Source organism: Rhinatrema bivittatum, chromosome 1, assembly GCF_901001135.1.
Source record: "Rhinatrema bivittatum chromosome 1, aRhiBiv1.1, whole genome shotgun sequence".
In the NCBI taxonomy this organism is placed as follows: Eukaryota; Metazoa; Chordata; class Amphibia; order Gymnophiona; family Rhinatrematidae; genus Rhinatrema; species Rhinatrema bivittatum.
The window spans coordinates 214,883,301-214,910,399 of NC_042615.1; the positions used below are offsets into that span (position 1 = coordinate 214,883,301).

General features: G+C 41.0%; 1 protein-coding gene across 3 annotated transcripts in view; it reads right to left on the reverse strand.

Moving 5' to 3' along the window:
- AFAP1 (actin filament associated protein 1) overlaps nucleotides 1-27,099 on the reverse strand; it is a 440,313-nt gene that overhangs the window by 138,042 nt on the left and 275,172 nt on the right. For 2 of the 3 annotated variants that reach the window (XM_029591685.1, XM_029591678.1), the window contains exons 6-7: nucleotides 25,401-25,612; nucleotides 11,650-11,829 (exon numbers count right to left, since the gene is read on the reverse strand). In XM_029591685.1, the coding sequence (XP_029447545.1) occupies nucleotides 11,650-11,829; nucleotides 25,401-25,612 (392 nt within the window). The remainder of the gene's footprint in view (nucleotides 1-11,649; nucleotides 11,830-25,400; nucleotides 25,613-27,099) is intronic. The other variant, XM_029591691.1, reaches the window with a different exon arrangement.

Consider the following 27,099-nt stretch of genomic DNA (forward strand, 5'->3'; position numbering starts at 1 on the left):
TATCATTAAGCTCTTTATAGTCCAAGTCTGCTTGAATGCAGCATCAAGGAAAATAAGTATTCAGCAACTAATACTCCCAGTAAATTATTATGGTGTAAATCTATATTGCCTGGCCCCACCTTAAACCCTAAGGCAGTGGTTACTATACAACAGAACCTAGGAATTTTCTCTGAGTGCTCCACAATGCTTCATGTAAATTAAATAGATGGCTTTCGACTGGAGGAAGCCATATACATTACACTGTCTACAAAATTTCTTTCTAGAGAGAGGCACAGATATACCAGTTTGTTTTAGTTTTACTCTAGTGAAAAATTACTTTAGATAAATGAAAATATCCCAATGGAGAAAACTACGGAGCACAACAGAGGCAAAAAAAAACCTGATACATTTGAAGCAGAGCATTTACTTTCCAAGGACAGCCGAAGAAGGGAAATGAAAATCTCAGAAGAAACACCAAATTAAAATATGCCTTACGCTGCTAATTATTCTAGTTAGATTTCCATTTTGCGTTTCTTGAGGTGACTCAAAGTAGTTTACAGCAATATAATAAAATGCATAATACAATCAAAATACAAGAAAAACAAACATGTCAATATATCCCCAAAATTACAAAAAAAATCAAAAACCCTCCCCTCCCTATCCCAACCCTGCTCTTACAAAAGGGGTTGGGAATAACTAGCGCCACCCCTCATACCAATACATTTATCCTAGGTGGAAGGCAGCACAAATGGACACAAAGAGACCCAAATAACTTAAATCAGCAGACATATTGCAATAGATGAACATCAGCGACCAGCTCAGAAAGTTGGAGCGACAACAAGGTACCTTTCTCCCTTCCCAACAGGACCTACACAAAGGGGCAGATTTTCAAAGGGGTACGCGCATAAGATATGTGCATACCCCTCCCCCGAAAACCTGCCCCAAGCTCCCCCTGCGTGTGCCGAGCCTATGTTGCATAGGCTGCCGGCGCGCGCAAAGCCCCGGGACGCTCGTCGGGGGGCATGTCGTCGGCCCAGGGGCGTGGCTGAGGCCTCCAAAACTGCTCCCAGGCTGGGGACTGGCGCGCCGGCAGCAGGCCCGGGCAGGCATAACTTTTAAAATAAAGGTGGGGGGGGGGGTGATTTAGTTAGGGCTGGGGGGTGGGTTAGGGAGGGGAAGGGAGGGAAAGATGGGGGGGGGAACAAAAAAAAAATTCCCTCCGAGGCCGCTCCGATTTCGGAGCGGCCTCGGAGGGAAACGGGCAGCGCGCGCAGGGCTCGGCGCGCGTAAGGTGCACAAACGTTCACCCTCTTGCGCGTGCCGACCCCAGATTTTAAAAGATACGCGCGTATCTATTAAAATCTGGCGTAGTCGTTTGTGCAGGGTTGTGCGAACACCAAAATGTTCTTAATGACCTCCTATGTTTTCCACAGCAAGCCTGAGGAATACCCCTCGGGAACATTGCACCACTTGCAAAAGTCCGTTTGAAAGGGCCCACTCAAAAAAGGCAAACCCTTTGCCTTGCCTCTTCAGCAGCAAGCTGCTGGCAGCGAGCCCTGCCTGTTGATATGCTGGCTCTTCACTCTGCTGACTGGCAATGCCATTACCGGTGGGGGCCGGGCAGCATGGTCTGGGTCCTGGAACATAGGAAATGTTGGGGGGGGGGGGGGGGGGAGGGGATAACTGGAACAGACCCTCCCTGCTGCCCTCTGCTTTTGCTGCTGTGCTGGGGAGCTGGACCAGTTTCTTCACCCTGATAATCAGCAGATGCTTATAAATGCATTCATTAGCTGTTTACATTATTGCTATGGTGCAATCATTCTCTTGTTTTACCTTTTGTTATGATCCATGTAGTCTGATGTTGCCTCCAACCCCTCTCTCCTTCCACCATCTCCACCAAAGACCCAACAGAAAGCAGAGCTTTTTGGTTAATCTGTATTTCTCACTCAACGCATTTAAGCAATTTCTGGCAAAATAATCTGCTGATTCCAAGTACACAGAACCATCCTCTTGGTACCAAGGCCAAACATAGATCTTGTACAAGAGAAATGTAATGCACTGGGAAAGTTATTTCTCTTCTACTTTTTTTTTTTGTCATGTCTAATCGGGGTTCTTCTTCCAAGCCATGGAACTAAATTCACACTGAATAAAGTAGACAAGCAACTATCAACTACGGGGGCCTTTTCCAGACTGAATTCCTACAGACATAAATACACATTATATACTATCAATATAACAATACCCTGGGCCAACCCAGAGGCAGGTCTCTGCATTGCCAGGTAGAGAACCTGAGTTTGATTCCCAAGCTTGGACACTGCTCCTTGGGCCAGCTAGGGATGCGGTGGAGGCAGCATTCACAGCCCATAGGAAGCCTCACAGCCATTGCTTAACAGCAAAACCTAATGGCCAGATTTAGAGTTCGTGTTCCTCAGAGAGCCTTGGTCTGTGGTGCCTGGCCAAGACTGGATTGTCTCTGCAATGACTAGGCTAAGTGAGTTTGGGAGGGAATATAAAATAAGGCACCGCCACTATCTCACGCAACTGTGAATGAAGGTTCAATACATAGGATATTGACCCAAAAAAGGAATCATAATTTAAATGTGATTATATGCATTCAAAGCAGAAATACATTTAGATCTATACATAATGAAAAATATATTTTTATAGATGGAAAGAAATGTGAATGAAGTTGGACTAAAGGTTACATGTTTATACAATGGAATGACCCCTGTTAAAGTGGTGTGTCTAATTAAGAAGAATATCCTTTAGAGGGAAAGTGCAGTTGGATTCCCCTGGAGAAGTCCTAAAGGTGATACGATTGGTCCCATTGTTGGGATGACATTTGAAACCCCCTGGAGACAATGGGATGATTTGTTGAAATCTTTTAGAGATTACGGGGTGACACTTGTAATTCTCTAGAAATAACGTTGTGTTGAACAATTGGAATTTTTTTTTTACAGACGTGTGTACAGATCTTTTTTTAATTAGAGAAATTTGTACTAAACCTATGTTTACAATCAGAGGTTTGTTTTAATAAGATGAACGATTAGTATGTATGTGAGTACATGTGAAATTTGATAGAGTGTCAGTATAATGGGTTTTATATGTGAGATATATTAATATGTTGTGAATTGATATGGTGTGCATTCTCTGAAAAGATGAAAATGAAATAATGTAATTGAGTATAATGATACATTGTGTATCTTGAAAAAAATAAAATGTAATTCTGTTTTGAATACATATAATCACATTTAAATTATGATTCCTTTTTTGGGTCAATATACTTTGTAATAGTTAGGAATCACATTATACCCTCTTTTCGTATTTATACCATCCGAAGGTTCAATATGCCACAAATCACAATGAGGCCAGTTCCAACTGAGCTGGGTGTCCAAAGGAGCAGGAGAGAACCATTAGCTCCTCATCCCCGAAATAAAATATAATATTCTGTTATGAATTTACACAGATCTGCAGTGGAATTGGGCAAAATGGTATCTTTTTTTAATTTTAAAAGCAGACATATTTCACTTTATGAATCATTGAAATCTGCCCAGTTCACTTCCAGATCACATTAATTTCTACATCTGTAATCATAACACTTTGGGAAATCAAAGTACTCCCCGCTTATATTTTCTAATCCTATCCCAGAGTACCAGCAGCGGGCAACATTATTTATGCCAGGACTTATTCAATAACACATTACATCAAATCATTAAGGACTTTGGAATAAAGCTGCAGCTTGATTTCCTTGGGGTACTGGTGAGTGATGAGGATACACTGGATCAAATCTCTGACTGCTCCAGAACTGTGGCGGGGTACTCAAGCAAAGGGGTGGTGGCTAAATAAGAGTTATGACCAAATGGGGCATCCTTGGGCAGCTCCCTATCCTGCAAGAGGGTATGGGTGGTGCTCTGAGTCACACTAATTGGCAGTGAAAGTGGTCCCGCATTAGGTCACTGGGCAAGCAGATCAATGCGGCACCCGGCCTATCTTCAGAACCATATGACATGTGTTGGAGGCTTAAGCCACATCTGAAGATGGTATCTTAGCTTAAAACATAATAGGGGCTGTTGGAATAGATCAATTTTGCCAGGTTGGCTGACCTTGGAAGTACTGGCTGCCTGGCTAATTCAGCAGGCAAGTGAAATGCTCAAGTTGATAGTTTGCTTGGATACAAGGAATTGGTAAAATTCACAAATAAACATGTGGCCTTTTATGCCAGGCAAGACTCCCAATTCTTGTACTGACTATTTAACAGGAAATGGAAGAAGATGAGTGGTCAGGACTGTCAGTGTTATAGGCATACAGAGAATGTATTGTAACAAATCAGGTCTATATGGAAATATTACATACCGTACATGAGATGATACATCAGTTAACTTTAAATGTGAACCAATAAGTTCTGCCAAAATCCTAAGGCTTTAATAGATAATATGGAGATGAAGATATGAGTATACATGAAGTAATGGAGATTGTTCAAGTATGTTACTGCATTGTATGATATGTGAGCACATGGGCACTGACCTAAAAGTAATAATCTTATTCAAGCAAGCCAATGGTGAGAATAACAACTGAGCAGTCACGATAAAGTGTTGAAGTAAATTATGATTGATGGGAATGTGTTTTTTGGTAGCTGCAAGATTTGTCATAAGAAATTCTGTAGTTTACTTGCTATTGTCATTTATTATTATTTTATGTGTGATATGGTTTTATGTTTTTTTAAAAGATTGTAAACCGATGTGAAGGTTAGGTCCATACACCGGTATAGAAAAAAATTGTTTCATAAATAAAAATAAATAAATAGGGTGGGAACAGCCATTAAGAAGGCTCAGTGATTTACATGCACAAGAAAACGCGGCAATCTGAAAATTCCAGAGAGACAGAGTAGTCTTGCATGATATGGGAATTATCAGAATAACTGCTGTACATCATGTGACAACGTGAGTTAATGTCTGTGGTGAATCTATCTGGGGACTGACAAGAACTAACCCATATGTGAATTTAACTGTAAAAACAAGATCAGAGTTGATTTGCAAAGTATAAAGGTATCTAGACAATTCCTGGGAAATACAGCAAGTGCATGAAGTAGTAACACTGTATGCTATTAGCCAACACATCTCTTGACTTCAGCTGTGATGCATTGAACTTTAATAATGTTCATGGCTTTGAAAATTTGAAGAAGGCTTAAAAATGATAATATAGTAGGGATACATATATGGGAGTTAGATCGGTGTTGCAGGATTGAAGATATGTATGCATGGGTCTTAACAATATAAGGGGATATAGAATTGCGGAGTCTGCAAGTTTAATCTAGAACATTTCTGTAGATACATAATGAAATCTCTGTAATGTGCTTACCTGCACACAGCAGCCATCTCCCCAACAGGCAGGAGAAAAGCGAACGCTGCCTCGCTGACAAACCGCGAGGCTCGAACCGACACGGGACAAAGCCGGGATCCCCACCGAGAGACATCCCCCTCGATGCTAGGCCACGCCCACCGCCTGACATCGAAGAGGTCGCCGTGGGAGCTTTAAAAGACGACGCCGGAGCCAACTTGCAGGCGCTTACCTACACACAGCAACCATCTCCCCAACAGGTAGGAGAAAAGCGAACGCTGCCTCGCCAATGAACTGCGAGGCCCGAACAGATGCGGGATGAAGCTGGGATCCCCACCGAGAGACATCCCCCTCGACGCTAGGCCACGCCCACCTCTTGACGTCAGCAAGAGCGCCGTCGGTGCAGCACAAAGCCGGCAACAGTCAGCAGCATCGCGCGCCGAAGGTGCATGACAAACGGGCTTTCCCCTTTGTGCGCCCCTTAGTGTGATCCCGACCACACTTAAGTTTCTACTACAATCCACTGACGGATTACCACCAAACATGCCAAACCAGATGCTATCAAATGATGAAAGTAACAGAAGGGGAACCACTTCCCTTCACACAAAAGCCACAATTCAGGAAGAACAACAAAAACGTAAGAAAAAAAGTAAGTCAATATAACATATAACAACCTTAAGACCTATGCCAAATGCTTAATACTATTTTTCTTACTTTTTAATGCTCAATCAATAGTAAAAAAATGCACATTCTCATGGACTTACTCAGCGATGAAAAACCTGACTTCATAGCGATCACTGAAACCTGGATGAAAAACTCTGACAACGTTTTAATTAACCAAATAGAAGACCAAATAGAAGACCCGAATTACAAAACCTTCTCAATCCCTAGACCAAAAAAAAATAGGCGGAGGAATTATATTAATCATTAAAAAAAGCTTACAAATGGAACTAATCGCATCAAAAATATGTTCCCCCTTTGAAATCACCCTATTCGACTCCTCCAAACTACAAATCTGTCTAACATACTGCCCCCAGGCTCACAAGATCAAAACTGCTCCCCTGTTATAGAATTCATGATCACTGTTTTAACACTTCACAAGCCAATCATCATACTAGGAGACTTCAACATGCACATGGACACCCTCCCCCTCACAGCCACATGCAAAACAATCACCGATGCACTTTCAACCATGGGATTGGAGCAAATCATCAGCAGTCCAACTCACAAAGCAGGACATACACTGGATCTAGTTTTCATCAATACTAACACATGGACAACACATCAAACAACAATAACTGAAATACTCTGGCCAGATCACTCCCTTATCCATTCCACATTGACCTGCAACATAACCTACCAGGGATAGAAACAACAAAGGAAGAATTACTTACTGACCTCCTTTTGATAGCAATACACTTCAACTAAAAGAAGAACTTACAAACATCGACCTAACAAACGTAGAAACCGCCACAACCTCTTGGCTAAACATCACCAAAGACATAGCAGACAAAGTAAACCCAACCATCACAAAGACAATAAAAAACCCAAAACAGCAAAATCAATGGTACAACAACAGCATACAAACAGCCAAACGTGAACTCAGAAAAAAGGATAGATCATGGCGCAGGAATAAAACAGCACTACTTCTCTCCACATACCAAACCTATCTGGCATACTACAAAAAACTTATTCACAACGCTAAGAAAAATTTCTATTCGAGCAAAATAAACAAATACCAGCATAACCCCAAAACCCTATTCTCCATCGTACACAACCTCACCAAACCAGCAAACGAACCAGGAATACCAAATAACCCTATCAAAAGCAACAAATTCGCTGAATTCTTCACTGAAAAAAATAAAAAAAATTAATAAACAGCCCCTTCACACACGACCAAACCTTAAAAACACCACATAAGCTGTCTACAACATGGTCGAACTTCAACCCCGCCTCCTCACTGGAAATTCAAAACATCATCAAGAATATGAACCCAGCTAACCATCCCATTGACAGCATCCCCATTCCTACAATTAAATTGATTGAAAATACAATAAACAAAACTATAACGGACATTGTCAACCTCTCACTCACCGAAGGAATCTACCCAGAATGCCTAAAATCAGCAATCATTAAACCTCTAATAAAAAAGAGCAACCTGGATCCCAAGAACCTTCAAAACTACCGCCCTATATCCAACCTACCTTTCATTGCGAAAATCATAGAAAAAATCATACGCTCCCAGCTCTCGGACCACCTTGAACTCAACAACATACTTCACCCTTCACAATTCGGCTTCAGGAAAACTTTAAGCACAAAAACACTACTCCTCGCACTAAATGACACCATACTCAGAGGATTCGACAAAGGTCAAAGCTTTTTATTAGTCCTTCTAGACTTATCAGCTGCCTTTGACACAGTCAACCATACTATCCTTCTCGACAGACTAACCGAAATAAGAGCCACAGGGATAACTTTACAATGGTTTACCTCCTACCTATCACACAGAAATTTCCAAGTACTATGCAACAACACCCTCTCGAACAAAGTCAATCTCAACACTGGAATTCCCCAAGGATCTGCCCTATCAACAACAATATTCAACATCTACCTTCTACCAATTTGTCACACACTTGAAAGGCTTGGTCTGACTCACTTCATATACGCCGACAATATACAAATACTTATTCCTATACAGAACACATTAGAAGAAACCTACAAAAGACTAACCTACATTCTTACGAAAATTAAACAATGCTTATCCATCCTAAAACTCATAATAAACCTTGACAAAACTGAAATAATCATACTAGATAGAAAGAACAACAACACTTTCACGCAACCACTCAAAATGGAAAACCCAAAATCATCAATCTCTCCTGTATCGCATGCTCGAAACCTAGGAATTACCATTGACAAACACCTATCATTCAAAATTCACATAACTAACCCTTAGTCGCCTTAAACCTTTCTTTTCACAAGATGACTTCAGAACTGATCTGCAGCTACTCATCTTCGCCAACCTTGACTACTGCAATTCCCTACTACTGAGCCTACTGCTTGCAACCAGCTGCCCGCTACAAATTCTGCAGAACGCAGCTGCCAGAATCCTAACAGGAACAAAGATACATGATCACATTACTCCAACTCTTACAGCACTACGCTGGCTCCCAATAAAATATCGAATTGACTACAAAGTACTAACAATCCTAAATAAACTTATCATAGGACAACAATCCATCTGGCTAAGCAAAACCATCGAGCTCCATACGCCAAAATGAGACTTAAGCTCAAAGAATAAAGGACTCCTCAAAATCCCTCCAACCAGATCCACACTACTAAATACAACCCGTGAAAGAGCTATATCCATCGCCAGCCCATCACTATGGAACTCAATCCCAACCGAACTAAGAACGCAACCCATCATGAAAACCTTCAAAAAAGAACTGAAAACCTGGTTGTTCACCAAAGCCTACGCAAACGCACATTATCAAGCACACTGCCAAAAACCATTGCACACCAGCAACAAGAAACTACAGTCCACTACATGAACAATGACATTCCTATGCCCTCTCGAAATTCTAAATAATTTATACCTAGCCTAAAATAGCATATTTAACTGCATATTAACCATATGTACAACCTAAAAGCTTGTTTCACTAACTAACTTGGCCGACTCATCCCACTTACTTTCCTATCCATTCACCTCACCATGTAACCCCACCTTACTTGTACTAGCACATGTTATACCATCTAACCACAACTTTAAACAAATTAGTAATATGATTTGATGACTTTATGCTGTAATTTGCTTTAACTAACACATCTACCAATTTCTGTAAACCGTTCTGATGGTGAAACCGAATGACGGTATACAAAACACGACAAATAAATAAATAAAATAGAGGTAAACTGAATGATGTGCTGAAATGCTGGGATCTGAGGTGGGGGTGGGGGGTACTCTATCCTTGATATGAAGTTTACAATAGGTGTTTATATGGTCAATATGAAGAATGGTACAGAATTGATTCAAGGATGTGGGTACAAGAAATGTTTCATGTATAGCTATGCTAGTTAAAATGAATGAATGGAATTAAATGGAAGGACTGTTGTTTACAGGAAAAGAAAGAAAAATATAGAAATACATATCTGAAATAAGTGAGATGGTGAGAATGGAAAGTAAATAAGTGGAAGAGAAAAAGAAGTTGATTAGTTTTCTTAAGGATTGCTTCCAAAATTTAGAGGTCAATATTCAGCAAGTATGTCTGGCTATGTTTGGGACTTAGTCATACAAGCCCAGGATTTTGAATTCCCATTCGTCGCACCAGATAAATTTTAGCTAGGTACATCATTATTCAGCTAAAAAACTTGCATAAGTCATGATAAGATACTGCACAGATCAATTTTTTGGCCACGCAAAGCCTTTTTGGCAGGGATCTCAACCTCTGACCACTGTCTCAAATGTTTACAGGCACAGGCTACTCTCTTTCACTACTTGTAGGAATGTGAAAAAGTACAATCCTTTTGGAAATCTGTGGCACAACTGTTTGTAAAAATTAAGGGACCAATTACAACTTGGGGTCCAGCTTTTTGTATTTTTGGTATCATTAATTCTAAATGCACGACTAATTCAGATGCTCTTTTTCTTTTGATCAAAGGGTGTTTAATTGTATTGAGGTTGTTACTGCGAGAGAGGTTGACGCCTATGTGTCCTTCGCTAGATTGTTGGCTTAACTTGATGTTGGACATATATTTATTGGAAAATAGATCAGTATTGGAGGCTTCAAGGAAGAGAAGATTGCTTCACAGAGAAATTTAGAGGCCCTTCTTAACGGAAATGCCCAGAGACTTGATAAAAAAACTTGCAGATGGTTCAGTAACGATACTTATTTTGCTTTTTCTAACATCACCCTTTAAGTTGCTATTCAGCTTACACTTCTATTTAGTTGTTTAAGAACATCATGATAAGTACTAACTGTGTGGGAGGGAGGGAGGGAGGTGGGAGGGGATATGTTCACAGGGAGTTCAAAACTGATGTGTAGTAGCAATGTGCTGTTGAATGTTCTTTTGATGTGTACATATGCTGAAAAAGTTCAATAAAAAGATTTAAAAAAACCAAAAAACCCTTGCATAAAAAAAGAGGCAAAAAGAAAGCATTATGGGAGTGGGGCTTTAATTGGGTAAGTCTGGCTATAATGGAGGGCAGGTCTAAAGTTACCCGGGTAACATTAGCCTTGTATATGCAGCTGGACATATCCAGTTAAGTTTCTCACAGAGGATCTCGGCAAAAGTTACCCAGGAAACTTGTCGCTTCTTGCCATAATCAATATTAACCTCAGAGTCAGATCGCTATTTTGAGACTTATTGGGAGGAAGTAAGGTCTTACTTGGGTAATACAAGACGTAAGAAAAAAAAAAAAAAGTACATAGCGGATTTCTCTTACAGATTTTTTGCATTCAACTTGTGGGACCAAATATTTGTTCTAGGGTAACTGATCAACTGCAGAGGTTTTGGTGTATGCTGACCATATGATATCACTTAAGCATTGGCAAACTATGTTCTACAATATGGCGGCAGTATCCTCTGAGATGAGTCAATATTATGTTCAAATTGTACATAAAATATTCTTCTGCATTCAATAAAAATATATGAACACACAAAACAAGCTTATTCTAAATGCTTTAGAAAGGACCAGATTAAATTCACAATCACGTGGTTCTGTCCCCTTCTTAACATCATCTGTACCAGACTGTACATAGAGGTCCCCTGCTGTTAAGCTTCCTCAGGGAGGACCCAGGGAGTAGGGGATTATTATTCAGAAAGTGTCAGTATATGAATGCTTGATTTTTGGAGTGAGGGGATTACGTTTGCTGGGGCTTTGGTAGTTTAGGGTATTGTACTTTGATAGAAGGGCAGGTGTCGGATGCTGTTTTGTGGGCTTATTTGGTTAAGACAATTTTTCTGTTTTTAATTCCTGGGTTGACCAGTGAAAGTGGGGGATGGGGCTATTCTGTCGAGTAGGGATTATTTTATATTATATTTTTATTGTATTTTTTTAAATCTGTAATATAATCCATTTTAGGGTCTTATTTGTGAGGTAAGGTGGTATAAAAGTGTAAAATGTAATGTGATGTCTGTGCATGGAAAAGTACATCTTGTTGGCTTACCTAAGAAAGAAATTTGTAGTAACAGACCAGTTCATAACAAACATCAGGTACAAGAAATTAAAATAATTCAAACTATTTTGAAATCTCTTGAAAATGCAAAGCGCGGCATCCTCAAAAGGAAATTACATTGATCAGTAGGACAGATTAATAGAAGACTCACTCATACCTTTAGCCACTGTTCTGCCTGTTCTTTGCTCTGTACGGCGAGTACTAGTGCGTCTGTTCCTTGCTGGGTGATTTTCAGCTCATGCTTCTTCTTTTTGCTGTCTTTGGGAATGTATGTAATGCCACAGCCATTCAGAGCAAGTTCCATTTGAGGCTGATGATCCTTGGAGCTTTTATAGCACTGGAAAAGAGATAAAACTGAAAACATGTGGAGTGTTTTGTTCAATTCCAAGTTAACATAAAGAACATTGTTTTTCCTCAGTTCTCTCACATTTAGTGGGTCAATTCAAATTTAGCAAATGAATTTATTCCAATTAGTATAGCAGGTATGGCACGGCTTGCCTGCAAGGCAGACTATATGCTTGCTGTTGGCAGGAGCTAATGCTATTTTAATGAATATATGTTTAAAAGGGAATTCTCAAACAGTACAGCAAGTCTGCATGTACATTTGAAAATCCTCAGGCAATGGGCCCAGTATGTGTACACATTCACTCGTGAGGTTGCAGCTCCTCCTCGGTTTGTGCACCATCCGCATGTTATGCGCATGAATGCCATCTCTGCCCCAGCTTAATCCCCCTTTCCCCCGGGAAGGCCTTTGCTCAATTCAAATAAAAGTCCACGCGTTCTTTTGCAGACACTCAGCCCTGTACTTTAGTGCAGCCATGGGGGTGCCCATAAAACGGGGTTATTTATTTATTTATTTATTTATTTATTTTGTTTTATATACCGGCAACCGTTTGCACATCGTGCCGGTTTACAGATAACTTACAACCAAGGATATATAGGCAAAACCTTTACATGGAACATTGTGTAACATAAACGAAGTAACATAGTAAATAATTAAAAGGTAATATACAATAAATAAGTAAATAAGGAGGGGGAGGGGTGGGGGTATACGAGACAAAGGAAAAAAGGGGGGGGGAATGGTGAGTGGATACATAAGGAGAAGTTATGTACAGGGGTACAAGGAACAATTGATGTGTACACAGGTTATATACAGGGGTAAAAAGGAACAATTAGTGTGTACGCAGGTTATATACAAAATTGTGTAAGCGCAGGATGACAATGTACGCATTGTGTGTACAATGTGTGTACGCAGGTTATATACAAAATTGTGTAAGCGCAGGATGACAATGGTAGAGGTGGGAAAATGTATATGGTTGTGCTGAGTGGCAATTTCTTAGGTTTGTAGTTCCTTAGGGGGGGTGGGTGTAGGGTGTAGGTCCTGGGGTGGGATGTTGGCAAGGGATGGTGTTTGGGTTAGGGTGTTAGTAGGAAATGATGATGATTGGGGGTAAGCTTGGAGGAAGAGCCAGGTTTTGAGTTTCTTTTTGAAAGTTGGTGTGGAGGTTTCTGTGCGTAGGTCAAGGGGCATGGAGTTCCACAGGGAAGGGCCTGCGAGGGAGAGGGCCCTATTAGTAGTGGAGATGAGTCTTGTGGATTTTATGGAGGGGGGAATAAGGGTTCCACGGAGAGAGGAGCGAGTGGGTCTGGTGGAGGTGCGAGGGGAGAAAGGTGGGTTTAGCCAGTTGTAATGTTCGTTAGTAATACTTTTGTGGATGAGGGTAAGGGTTTTGTAAATAATTAATTCGTTATGCAGGTAAATGGTTTTAACGCCCTTCGAGGATAATTTTCAAAGCCATTTCCACAGGTAAAACAGTGCCAAAGATGGCAGTTTACAATACTGCCCGCAGGAAACGCAAGTAAACTTGAACGCGCGTGGTCTGTATTCAGAGGCATTCCCGCAGGGGGGGCTGGGGAGGGGGGTCTGCACTTACGCGCATAATTTTGCAGTTTTCAAAACATGGGTGTGAACTTTCCTGAAAAGAAAAAGCTCCATGCATATATTAGAAGATGTAAATGTGCACGGGTAGTTTGGGTGGGATAATTTTCCAACGGGAAAGAACGTGCATACGTTCCCTTTCAAAACTGGTGTAAAGCATGCGAGTAATAGATTTAAAATGTATATGGGCTGTTATAAAATAGCCCCCTACAAGTTCTGTCGCCTATAGCAGTGAGGCTTCAGCCTTGTGGGTATAAATTTACCTTTTTTTTTTTTTTTTTAATATAAACTCTGAGAACCTGCTCTTACTGTGCATGGAATAAAAGCAGATTGGATATACCATAAATCATATTCATAAATCATATTCACTATTTTCAACAAACTTTTCAAAACATTTTACTAAAAAATCATAGCGCTTATCTTTAATAAAGAGTTCAGGTTCTTTTTCAGGTATTTTGGAAACAGAAGTACTATCACCTGCTTTTTTACAGACAATTATCAAATGGAACAAGCATGCCTTCCAAACAGGTTTCATGAACCTTCTGTTCTCATTTCAGTCATAACCAAGATCAAATGATACATCACGAAAACAGAATACATTAAATGCAACTTGATGCTAGAAATCAGAAAATATGCATGCTAAGCAATTCCAGTCAGACATAAAACTATCCATTCCGATCATCTTTTGCTAATTTCTTGAGTGGATTACAGCAGAAGCTATATTGCTGCTGCTACTGGGGGCAATCTGGAATAGTCCACATTATTTGCAGTACACACGCATTCACTGCAGTCAGTTTTCAAAAGGAATACCACCTGTTATCCTTTGAAAGTTAACAGCCACAAAGTACACATGCTAAATGTGACTGCCCGCTTTCCACATGCAGCTTGCATGTGTAGACAGGAGAGAGTAAAACAGCACACACACTTTGAAAATGTCAAGTAGGAGTGCTATTTAATTCCCTCAACCTAAACCCGCCCACAGGAATGCCTCTTTCTAGCTCTGCTAACTGTATGTGCACTGCAGAAGTTTGTGCAGACTTTTAGCTACTTCAAGGGTGGTAACTTTCAGCCAAGGCGTTTTTCCCAAATAAACTGATCTTTAGCCCACATAAATGGCCATGAAAATGGTCCTCATATAGTCCAAACACGTGGTTAAGATGTAGTCTTAAAAAGCAGTCTCTATATCAGTGTCCCAGACTTTCCAATATCAGCATAAAGCTTCAATGCTATTGTATTAAAACTTTGCATAACCAAATATTTTTAAACCAGAAAGCAATGCTCCATATTCTTCACATACAGGCCGATACAGTAGTTACCCCATTTCTAACCTGCTGTGTACTCACAATTTCGCCTCGTAAGTCTAACCCGCGATTCAATATCTGTTTTTACTGATCCTTACCGCTTCTTTAACTCGACGCGTATCCCTTTCCGCCCGCGGCATGATTATGTATGTAAACGATCCGATTAGCTATTTCCTCCCATACAGTAAAGTGCGCCCCGACTATCGCCTTTTTAACCTGCTATCCTGCTGTGTCTTTAACCTACTAATTTACCGCCTACCCTGACCCTTGCGTTAGTGTGGTGAACTTAGCCGCCCAGTCCCAAACCAACCCAATCCACAGAAAAAAAAAATGCTTCTCGCACTTAGCCGCCCAGTCCCAAACCAAACCAACCCAATCCAAGCCCAAGCAGAGAGAGACGAAATTTCACAGTCCCAAACTTTCCCTCAGGCCCCGCTCACCTGCCCTGGTCGCGGCCACGCAAGCCCCCCAGCAGCAGCAGTAGAAGTAGAAGGGCGGCGAGAGAGAGCGGCTTCAGCAGCCCCGCCGGCGAAGGTGAATAGGTGCACGCCTGTAGGTCCAATATGGGTGCTCAAGGCAGCGAAAGCGCATGCGCACACGGCGTGACCTCCGTCGTCCAGCCGGTCACGGATTTCACAGTCCCAAAGTTTGGGACTGTGAAATTTCGTCTATCTGTGCTGGGGCTTGGATTGGGTTCGTTTGGTTTGGGAATGGGCGGCTAAGTGCGAGAAGCATTTTTTTTCTGTGGATTGGGTTGGTTTGGGACTGGGCGGCTAAATTTCATCTCTCTCTGCTGGGGCTTGGATTGGGTTGGTTTGAGACTGTGAAATTTTATCTCTCTCTCTCTGCTGGGGCTTGGATTGGGTTAGTTTGGTTTGGGACTGTGAAATTTCATCTCTGCTGGGGCTTGGCTTGCCTTGGATTGGATTGGGTTGGTTTGGTTTGGGACTGTGAAATTTCATCTCTCTCTGCTGGGGCTTGGCTTGCCTTGGATTGGATTGGGTTGGTTTGGGACTGTGAAATTTGGTCTCTCTTGTCCGTCCGAAGGAGGGTGCTTTGTTGCGCTCCCTGCCTCCGATCGCCGGCTGCTGGGGCTTGCTGGCGCCGGGCGCTCAAGGCAGCGGGGTCTGTAGGAGAGCCATCCACTTCCTGGTACCTGTCATTTCAAACGTCATTTGAAATGACATTTGAAATGACAGGTACAGCGCACCCAGGATACTGTATAGGCGCTGTATACAGTAAAACATATCTGAATGAATACCTCACCTCTGCCTCTTATAATGCCTGACACTATTAATAATCAGTTGTAAAGTCATTGTAAAGTTTGTATTTTATTGTATGTCTTTGGTATTATGTATGTTTTTAATATGTAAACCGCTAAGATGGATAGACTACTACCCCTAGTGTGGTATATAAAAACTTTTAAATAAAATAAATAAATAAAATGGATTGCGTTTCATGGACACGTGTTGGACGCGGCTTGCATTTGCATGCCATTTAAATACAGTATCGAGCTGTAGGTGATCCGAACTGTGCGTGCGGCAAACGTGGGTGCGCCGGGCACTAACACACCTCTTTCTACCGCACCTTACTGTATCGGCCCGATATTTTTTAAAATTAAGCATCTAAACTTTCTCCTGCAACATCTGCCCTTTTACAGTGTTGCTAATTAGTTTGAGCCATTTCTGGAGGAGCATTCATTACAGGCACAAAAAGGGAGAAACCTTTTTTGAAAGCGGGATGCTGCGCAGTAAGCAAAAGGCTACTACCTCCTTGCTGATAGGTTTAGTTAATATGCTTTTGGAAATATGGTTAGTTTCATGTAATATACAACGAGTGATAAGGTTTACGTTTTTATCCAGATATTTAAAGGCCTCTTACAAAACCAAGCCGCCCACCTATAAAGTACCAGCAGGTCATGTTAAACTTAGGTTTTAGATCAAACTACAGTTGCATGGAAAGCAACACTGGGCTTAACTACTTAGTCTAGTTCTCCTTTCAAATATTCCACTAGTGTTCTTTATACTGGATTGCAGTCTCCAAAGAATTTTGTAATTCCAACAACCCCAGCAGACTTACTGCAAACTTTAGAGCAATGTAGGCCAAATTTCATATCCTTAGAGGTAATATCAACTAATGGGTGTCTAGTGGGATGGGTTTGTGGTCACATTCCAGGTCTCAGTGGATTATTTCCCACATCATAAAGCCTGCACCACCAAGTTAATGATTGCTGGCATTCAGAGCTGATGTTATTCTCTCACTGTGGTAACTCCTTTGGGAAGCAGCAACTTCTTTTCGAGGCTGAAAAATGTGTTAATGTATAATGGAAGAAGTGAATTTTATGCTATCAAGAGTGCCCTTCAAATTTCATGACTTTGAATGGCTGTTTTCTAAAATTCATAGGTTGATTCAAGCCTGCAGTACATTCAGAGATAAATTTGACCATAAAAATTACATTACAAAAAATAGTGTGCAATAGTAAACAATCATCCAAAACAAACAAAAAAATAACTTTGTAATAGGATATTTCATATGTAAACAGGGACGGTAACTTTTAAACTGGTGCACAGGTACATATATATGCACAGCTCATTGGCCCGCACCCAGGGACGTGGCCATTTTATAACATTTGCATGCATATGCGTGTACGTTATAAAATAGCCTGACCTCACACAACCTGTGCGCAATTTCAAGTGGACGCGTGCCTATGCACACAAATGCCGCTTCTACCACGTAAGTGGGAGGATTTTCAAAGACATGCGCATCAATGGCATTAGCAGTTTTCCTACTTCACCCAGATAAGGATTAAGATTTCCAAATCCCCTTAGTGTAATAGTCTCCCTTCTCCCCTGTTAGCCCCCACCTTTAAAACCCCACTGATCTGCCTAGAAATTTTTGTTTTACAACTTACACGTCATCCACAGCAGAAATAAAGCTGCACAGCAAGGGAAACTGCCGTGCGCCTGGGTGCGCATAAGTATTTTACGTGCTAATTTCAAGTTAGAATCCAGGAACACTCATGCCTCGTCCAGACGTCCTGGCCCTTTTTGGAAACTTTTTCTTTGTACGCGCAGTAGCTTGTATGCGCGCATCCTGGGGGGCTTATAAAATCCGCTCAGCACGCGCGCGAGCCCAACTTGTACATGTATCGCCCGGTTCTGGTGCGTGCCAGGCTTTTAAAATTCACCTTAAAGGTTTCAAGGAAGCTATTTAATAAAGGTTCCAGTTTACGATTATTACCGAACTGCATGCTGCGAGGGGCATTCGGACTTCACAGAAGCCTAAAAGACGAATGAATTGATTGTGTTTGTTTCTAAATTTGTGTCCTTTTAAGTATTTCTCACCGACTCCCTAGCACAAAATATCTCTATGCTTGAAAAACTGGTGGGGTCCAAAAGGGACTCCTGCAGTGAGCTTAGCTGTACCCTCACCTGAAGGGGGTGTTCCCATAAGGGGTTAACTTACATAACACCCAGTATTCCAGTCAGTCTTATGCTTTTGGTTCCAGAGAGGACTCAGCATAACCCTAGATTTGTTATGCTATACTTACAAGCAAAATACCTTTTGCAGGAAACAAAACCTTGTTTTTCTGCTGTTAATTGGCTACTAATCTCACATAAACCCTGTTTCACCTCTGCCTTCAGAAATTTGCACTACCACTCCTCAAATGTTTGAACACCTTAGATCAGAGGTGTTCAAACAATTTAGATTCATAAAATTTGCATGCTACGGAGGCAGTGCATGCAAATTTGTCTCATGCATATTCATTGTGGATACCCTGAAAACCTGACTGGTTGAGAGTTCTCCAGGACAGGTTTGGGAATAAGTGCCTTAGATATCAACACTAGCCTCGTGATACTCTTTTTTGATTCCAGTAAGCCAAGTCATCATCTCTGAGTTTTCAAAAAGAGGTCACATGCATTCTTTCCTCTTGCATATAAATATGGGTTTATTAGTCCAATTAGTACATGCAAGAAAGGAAAAGGAGTAATCTTTATAGAAAGAGGTCAGATCTTAGACACAATTGACTCTGCCTGTCTTTGCAGCCAGGTAGAAAGCATGGAGTTGGGAATTGGCGGTAGAGGAGGATAGCACAGACAGGAGTGATTTTCTTGATGACCAGAGTGCACGAGGAGGGGGTGTAGAGAAAGATAAGAGAGGAGAGGTAGTGAGAAGCTGCAGAGTGAAGGTCCCTCTAGGTAAGAGGAGCTTGAACTATATGTGGGAGCGGACAGGCAGCCAATGACGTGACTTGAGAAGAGGTGTTTTATGGGTGTAGCGACTTGATGAAAGATAAACCACACAGGTGAATTTTTGATGGATCATAGTGGAGAGCAATGGCACTGCAATGCAGAGGGACCTGGGTTTGATTCCCAACTCATAGCTTCCTAAAGGCAACATTCATCACAGCCACTAGGAAAATCAAGAATCATAGTCCTCATGCAACAGTGACAGCTAGTAGCCAGATTTAAGTCTACTAATTGCAGGGTTCTGTAAGTTCCCGGCTTAGGACTGTCACTGCAATGAATGGACTAAAGTAAGTTGAGAGGCAAAAAAAACTGAAGGCCCAAAGGAGGGAATAATACTGTTTTCACTGAGCTGTGGTCTCATGCTAACAGAGCCCTCAATGCAGCTTGGCATGAAGCAAACAGTTAAATCTACAGCAACTCCAGATTCAGCATGAGGAGCAGCTTCCACCTAAAGTTAGCTCCAGAGAGCAGGCTGTCATCCAGATAGTTACGTGCATGATCTATTAGCACCAGTTCAACAAGCCCTTACCCAAACATACACCCAAACTTGCCCAAAAGCTTGCATTTAAAACAAAATCCCCAGTCTGGCCCATGAGCAAAGTACATACAAGACAAGAAAAATGAATGGCACAGATTATGAGTGACTGCAGCACCAATGTAACAAGCTTTGTGACAATTCTTGCCCATGGATCTATAGAAATTGCCTTAGGCTTAGCTCAGCTGTCACAAAGGGGACCACCTGATGCATGATATTATGCTGCCCAATAGTACAGGGCAACTTGAGTCCAACTGGGAAAGACAGGAGTTCCTCCAAGTATAGCCCTTTCAAATACTGGGTAACTTCCAAGCCCTCTGAAATGCATAAGAACACAAGAAATTGCCATACTGGGTCAGACTAAGGGTCCATCAACCCCAGCATCCTGCAGGGTGATGATGCAAAGCATAAATGTTTCAGATGGTGCCTCAGCACTCTTGCATCTTGAATCTGGCATTGAATGCTCCTAACCTTTTAAAGCAGATGACACTGCAACAGGAAGACTTCTCACTTATGCTTCTAATCTAGTGTTAAGGCATTAAAGCAGCTGGGGATCGCTTTGACATAGCCTGACAAACATATGATCTTTTCATGAATCCAGGCTTCTAGGTGAAGATGGATCCTGAAGCTGGATTTAATCTTGTTGGTCAGGCATGTACAAAGCCTTTCCTTCTGGAATCTGATAGCTTGAGGCAACATTCTTGAGTAAACTATGCATCTGGATGGACCACTCCCAAAAATCAGTATCAAACCTGAGGCACATTTTGTCTTTGCCCCAGGAGACAATCTTGAAGACACTGGCTTTCATATTTTGGATTGCAAAAAAGTAAGTAACAGAAGGAAAATAGCAGCATAATAAAGAAACAAAAGAAATTTTAGTCAACATTTGCATCTTAATGCACATGGGTCTAAAAAAAAGTTAGGGTAACAGTGGGTCTGAAGAAGATTTTGTTAGAAAAGAGAACTAATGCCTATTCTCAGCTTAATGATAAACTGGCAGAGATATCTAATTGGTTTTTGAAAAATAATTTGATACTGAATACAAAGACTGAGATTTTGATGACTGGAGATAAGGCACCTGGGTTTTGACTCTTCCAGTATAGATGGATTCCTTTGTTTCAGTACAGAATTTGATATGAGTCTTGATATAGAAGCTCATATCTCCCAGGCAGTCTTGTACAGCCTTCAGAAAACTGAGGTTGGTCAGGCTATGTTTGCTTTTGATTTAAAATCTATTAAGACTGTGACTTATGCCTTGGTGACATCACATCTGGACTACTGTAATGGCCTATGTATGGGCTTCCTTGAGAGACTCATGTACAGGCTGCAAATAGTGTTAAGCTTTTCAACATGAGTCTCTATTTCATCTCTTTTATGCTCATTACAGTGGCTTCAAGTGAAGGCTTGGCATCAATTTAAGATAGTTGTTTTGAAGGTCGGTATTCAGCACCACTTACCCAGATAAGTAAGGACTTATCTGGCTAAGTGGCAGTGGCTGAATATCTGGTTGCATTTAGCAGCCATCACTTATCTGGATAAATACTTAGATGGGTAAGTACTTATCCAGCTAAGTGGTGATTGGGAGATGGGAATTTCAGGGATGAGCTACTTATCTGGTTAAAATAGTTGGATAAAAGTAGCAACATTTAAACTTACCTAGTTATGTTAACCAGATAAGTCAGACCTGCTCGATAACAGGCTTAAAGTTAGCCAGGTAAGACTTATCTGGGTAACTAGAGCCTTATTTGGGGATTTCCCTTTTAAGTTAACTGGATAATACATTTAGCTTTGAATACCTTTGATGTTTAAGATATTAAGAGGTTATGCTCAAGATTATCTTAAAAACAAATTAATATGGTACCATATGTAACAATTACGATCAAATCAGGGTGTACTTCTCGGTGTTTCATCCTTTAAAGAATAGGACACACTTGTTTGAGGGCAAGGGCTTTTTCAATGGTTGGCTCTTGATTATGGAACAGATTATCCCTCAACATTAGGATACACCAAAATTATTTCACTTTTCATAAAAAAGTGAAAACATGTTTGTTTTCTCAGTACTGAGGATTCTAATTCTGTTTTAATAGGCCAATTATTGTCTGTGATTATTCTGCAGATGCAATTTGGTAAAGAGATGGAGGGAACAGTAATATCTTGATGTGAATAACAGGGGCAAAATTTGAAAGCGACCAGTCAGCACCATTTTTAATGACTGTGCAGGGCTAAGAACATAGGAGGCACTCTGAGACCCACTAGCCCACCAAGGATTCCAAGGTATGACCTGGGGGGGGGGGGGGGTGCAAGGATATAGACTAGGGGGTGTGTGTGTGGGGGGAGGAGTAGTCTTGAGGCTAGGTCAGGTTGGTGATTGTTCTGAGGCCTGGATGGCCAACTTTTTCAAAGGAGCAAGGTTGGGAAGGGAGTGGAAGGGGTTTGATGTGAGATTTTAAAATACATATTTTTTTATTTTTGCATTAGAGTCAACTCTAGAAGTAGCAGGGAGAGGATTGGAGTAAGACAGGGTTTCTCATGGGATTTTGGGACACTTTTTCAGTCCACTCAGGCCTTTTAACAAGAAGGCAGCCCCAGGCAAAAGGGGCTGCCATCGCATGGCATTTGGGGACCTAGTAACCTGCAAGATTTTCCCTGGAGGTATTTTAGCACTATGGAAAAAAAAGCAGGGTTTACCATATTGTGGTACTGAATACCCCAATTTAGTAAACCCCTGTGGTATTTTCTCCTCCAGGGAAAATACTGCAACTTAATAAAGGATCCCCTTACCTTCTACATAAAAAAATCTGTATTGTTTTGATTGTTATGCTAGTTTATTGTTTGCGATCTGTGGAGTATGCGGTCTATAATTTTAAGTAAATAAGTTATAGACTGGAGGGAAAGAACCCAACCACCACATCTCAAAAGTGTCCCTTGATGGAACGATTCTAATCCTCAGCTTCCAAGTGCAGAGCCTTGGCTAAATCCTAGATTCTCAACTCACCACCAAAGTCCAGTTCCAAGCAGTATCCAAAAATACATTCTACCACCTATGCCAGCTTTGCCATCTTCAATCCTTCTTGGATGACAATGCTTTCACAACTTATCCAAGCCCTAATAATCTCGCAGTTAGACTACTGTAATGCCCCTTACTCCAGAAGCCTCATCACCCTGAGCAGTCACCTGCAGTCTATACAGAATGTCACAGCCCGCACAATAAAGAAGACAAAAAAATTCTGAAAAAGCCTGCAATGGTGCCTGAGTCATTACTGTACAAAATTAAAATGTCTAATCCTAGCTTGTAAAGCACTCAGTGATATGGCACAAACCTATCTTGCGATATCGCTAATCCCCTATACAACTTCCTGCTCTCTTTGGTCACTTACTCAGGCACATCTAGTAGTGCCATCATCCAAAACTGGGAGCTTTGCCAGAACTAGAAAGAAAACCTTTGCAGATACAGTCCCAACACTATGGAACCTCTTGCTGCTCCACATCAGACTTGATCCAGATCTCTTATGTGTCAGGCAGCTGTTGAAAATCTGGCTCTTTGAAGCAGCATTTGCCATTCGCCAATGACACATGCATCACTAAAAGTCTCTGCTCTTATCCTTAAACCACCTGCAAGGACTGATCATAAGGAAATGACAGAAATCATATTATTAAATCTTTGCTTATAACCCATAACATTCTTTCTGTTAAGATCATCATGAAGTCAAATCTTGTATATTACCCCTGACAACTCTATAGATAGTTCTTTATGATATAAATCACCGCTTTACTATTGATACCTAAATTACAATGTACTATGAAAATGAGGGACTGCCACAGATTAAAAATACCGTATACTTGTTTATTTATTTATTTAAAGCTTTTTTTATACCGATATTAGTAGCTACATCATATCGGTTTACAGCAGAACTGAAGTTTGAAATTACATTGAACAGGTACCAGGGAAGGGATTACATAGGAACAGAGATATTGCAAGGAACTGGCAAACAAGAGCAACAGGCTGCTTGAAGTAATAAGAAATACATTGTAACATAACTTTATACAGGTTTCAGGTTAAGTGCTGACGCAGCAATTGAAGAGTACAGAGGATCTATTCGGGGTAAGCCTGTTTCAAGCGTCAAGTCTTTAAGTTAGTTCTGAATTTAATGGTACAAGGCTCAAGCTGGAGGTTCGTGGGTAGTGAGTTCAAGTGGGTAGGTCCAGCGATGGAAAGGGCTCGGTCCCTCGTGGAGGTAAGGTGTGCCTTCTTGAGGGAAGGCAAGTGGAGGGTTCCTTTATTGGCAGCTCTGGTGGGGCGGCTAGAGAGTGTGAAGCGGAATGGCTCATCAAGCCAGTTGGAATTGTGTGTGTAGATGGATTTGTGAATAGTGGTAAGAGTTTTATAAAGGATGCGTGAGGGGATCGGGAGCCAGTGAAGGTCTTTAAGGATGGGAGTGATGTGGTCAAATTAACAGGCATTGGAGATGGTCCTTGCTACTGCATTCTGAAGCATTTGAAGTGGTTTTATGGTGGAATAGGGGAGACCTAGGAAGAGGGAGTTACAGTAGTCCATTTTAGATGCGCGAGTGGCCTGGATGACGGTGCGGAAATCATTAGTATGGAGTAAGGGTTTTAATATTTTCATCACGTTGAGCTTAAAGAAACCATCCTTGAGGATTGTGTTGATATACTGTTTTAGGTTCAGTTGCTGGTCAATCAGAACCTCAAGGTTTCGAACAGAATGCTGAATGGAGATGGCACTATACGCCGGGTCGTTTGCAAGGGAGGGTTTGGGAGGTTGGAGTTGTGATATGAGAAGCAGTTCCGTTTTGGAGGTGTTTAAGGCAAGGTGGAGATTTGTGAGACGGGTGTTAATGGCAGCAAGGCAATTTCCCCCAGAGTTTTAAGGAATCAGATAATTTTTAAGGAATCGGATAAGTTTTAAGGAATCAATTTCCCCAGAGTTTTAAGGAATCAGATAAGAATCGTTGTACTTATTGTCATATGTCAAGTACTCACCTAGAAAATTCCATTTATGTATCGCTTTATTCATATCACTGGCCTGGAATTGTACATTTCAATCAAGCAACCAAAGTAACAGTCTATAGTCTTTACTCCTACTGTGAACACTGAAACCATGTATTCAAAGTATCCTCTATATCAATGACATCTACCATATCTGTACCACTGTATTTCAATGTATATCAATTGATTTATAATAAGTTTACACCCAGGGCATTTTTTCAGGGGATACATGCTGGTACTGAGTGCCAGCACCTTATTCCCCCACCAGCTTGAGTTGCTCTGTGGTCCCTATAAAAATAAACAAACAAACAAAAAAAAATACATGTATCTTGCACGTGAATACCATCACCTTTTTCCCCCAGAAAGATAGCACTGTTTATACCACTGTATTTCTGTATTATCTGTAATATGCTTTGAACTCTTTGGCAGGAAAGATGCGAGACAAACGATGATGATGATGATGATAAATTACCCCAATATATAAAAGCTATCTTTAGATGAGCAAGAGTGAGATCAAATTTTAAATACTGTATCTCACTTCCCAGGCAAGAATGAAAAAAGGGGATAGGTTGACCAACCTTTAAAAATTCAGTAAAAGGCCAAAACATTTCAAAAGATCAAGCATCATCCTCATTTATAAGCAGAGGTGGGATTAAAACTTATTAGCACAGATTATGAAAAAATCAGTTTGGCAGACTCACAGATAAGAAAGCTAAGAACATACTTCACTCAAGCATTAGATTCACAATTATTAAAATGATTCACAACTAGTAAAACAATACTGCAAAACAATGCTAGATTAGCAAACTGAAAAGTCATAATACTCATCCAATTTTCATGGTTTTAAATGGAAAAAAAAATATTTCATAGCTTTACCAGAAGTTTGTTCTCTTTGATAACACACAGCAGTTTGGTCCATTGTCCAAAACGCTTCTTTCTGAGGAGGAAGGCACAAATCTTGGAATCCTTCACAAGATCCATGGAGGCTTCTTCAGAGGGCCACTGAAGGCGCATCTTTTTACCTTTACCATCCTCTTCTTCCTCATCGTATGATTCATAAGAGCTGCTCATGGCATCTGAATCATAATCTTTAAAAAGACAATTTAAAATATGGTTAAAATCTTTTGCCAAAAGAAAGAAATTGCAGAAATACTAAAAGGTTTAAACAATCGAGGCTTATTCCTGAAGGGTTATCACAAGAAATTTGCACCGTACATTTTCACCACTGAGTTCCTGGTTACTGTTGTGTGCATTTACCTTTCTCTACCTGGAAGTACAAACATCAATTGTTGAACAACAGCACCAGGTTAAACTGAAAAAATAGTTACTTTTCACAATCTGAAGTATAAATTCCAATCTTCCATAACCAGAGATAAGTATGTTTGCTTACCGCAAATGGGGTTTTCTGTAGATAGCAGGATGAATTAGTCATTACATGTGGGTGATCATATCTGGCGGCACTGAATGGACCTGTCTCTCCAAGATATTAGAGCTTTGATCTCTATTTAGCATGGGTGTTGCCTCATGAACCTCCTCAGTCAGTACCAGAGCTAAGTCTAGCTATGTAGAACACTCTCCAGGGAGGCGGGTGGGCATTCCATGGACAATTCATCCTGCTATCTAATTAAAACACCATTTATGATAAGCAAACTTGCTTTGTTCCATCGATAAGGAGGATGAATGAGCCATTACATGTGGGGAGTCCCAAGCTGAAGGTTGCAGAAGAGCATTTACTTAGTAAGCAACCTGCTCCCCACTATGTAGAGTGCATTACAGTGAAAACATTTTCCACAAAACTGCCTATCTGAATTTACCGTCAGTCTTTGAAGGTTGATCAGACAGTAGTGGAACGTGAAGGTATGAAGACCAAGTTGCAGCTTTGTAGATATCCTCAATAGGCAGGTCATGAAAGTGAGCAAACAGGAGGCCATAGCTCTCAACTTATGAGCTGTAACAAGAATCTGTGAGTTGTAATCCTTCTAAATCATAGCAGTGATAAATACTCAGCCTCCTAGTTAGATAAGGCTCGCTTAGTGACCGAAGCTCCCAGTCGGTTCAGGGTGTAGGAGATGAAAAGCCGATTGTCAAACCAATGTGGCTGAGTCCTTCTTTAGCAGTATGCCAAGGTCTGTTTGCAGTCCAAAGTGTGAAGGGCAATTGTGCAGCCTTGCGAAAAATGTAGCTGGAATGGATTGAGGTAGAAGGCGGAGACCACCTTCACAAGAAACTTGGGTGAGTTCAGAGACCCACTCTATTGTGAAAAAATTGCAGATATGGAGAATAGTGAAGAAGCTGGAGTTTGCTGACTCTTGTAGCAAGAGTGATCACAACTAGAAAAATCACCTTCCAAGTAAAAAATGTTAATGAAGCCAATTCCAGAGGCTAAAACAGATGCTTCATTAATTGGGAAAGAACCTATAACACAGTGTGAGCGGTTGTTGGCTTGCCAAAGGATAGAGCAGTCTGGACTCCAGCTATTTTTCTACAAAGTTTTATTATTTACAAGCAAATTAACAAACAAAAGCCTGCTTACCTCTGGAGTGCTGGAAACATGAATGCAGCAGTTTACAGATAA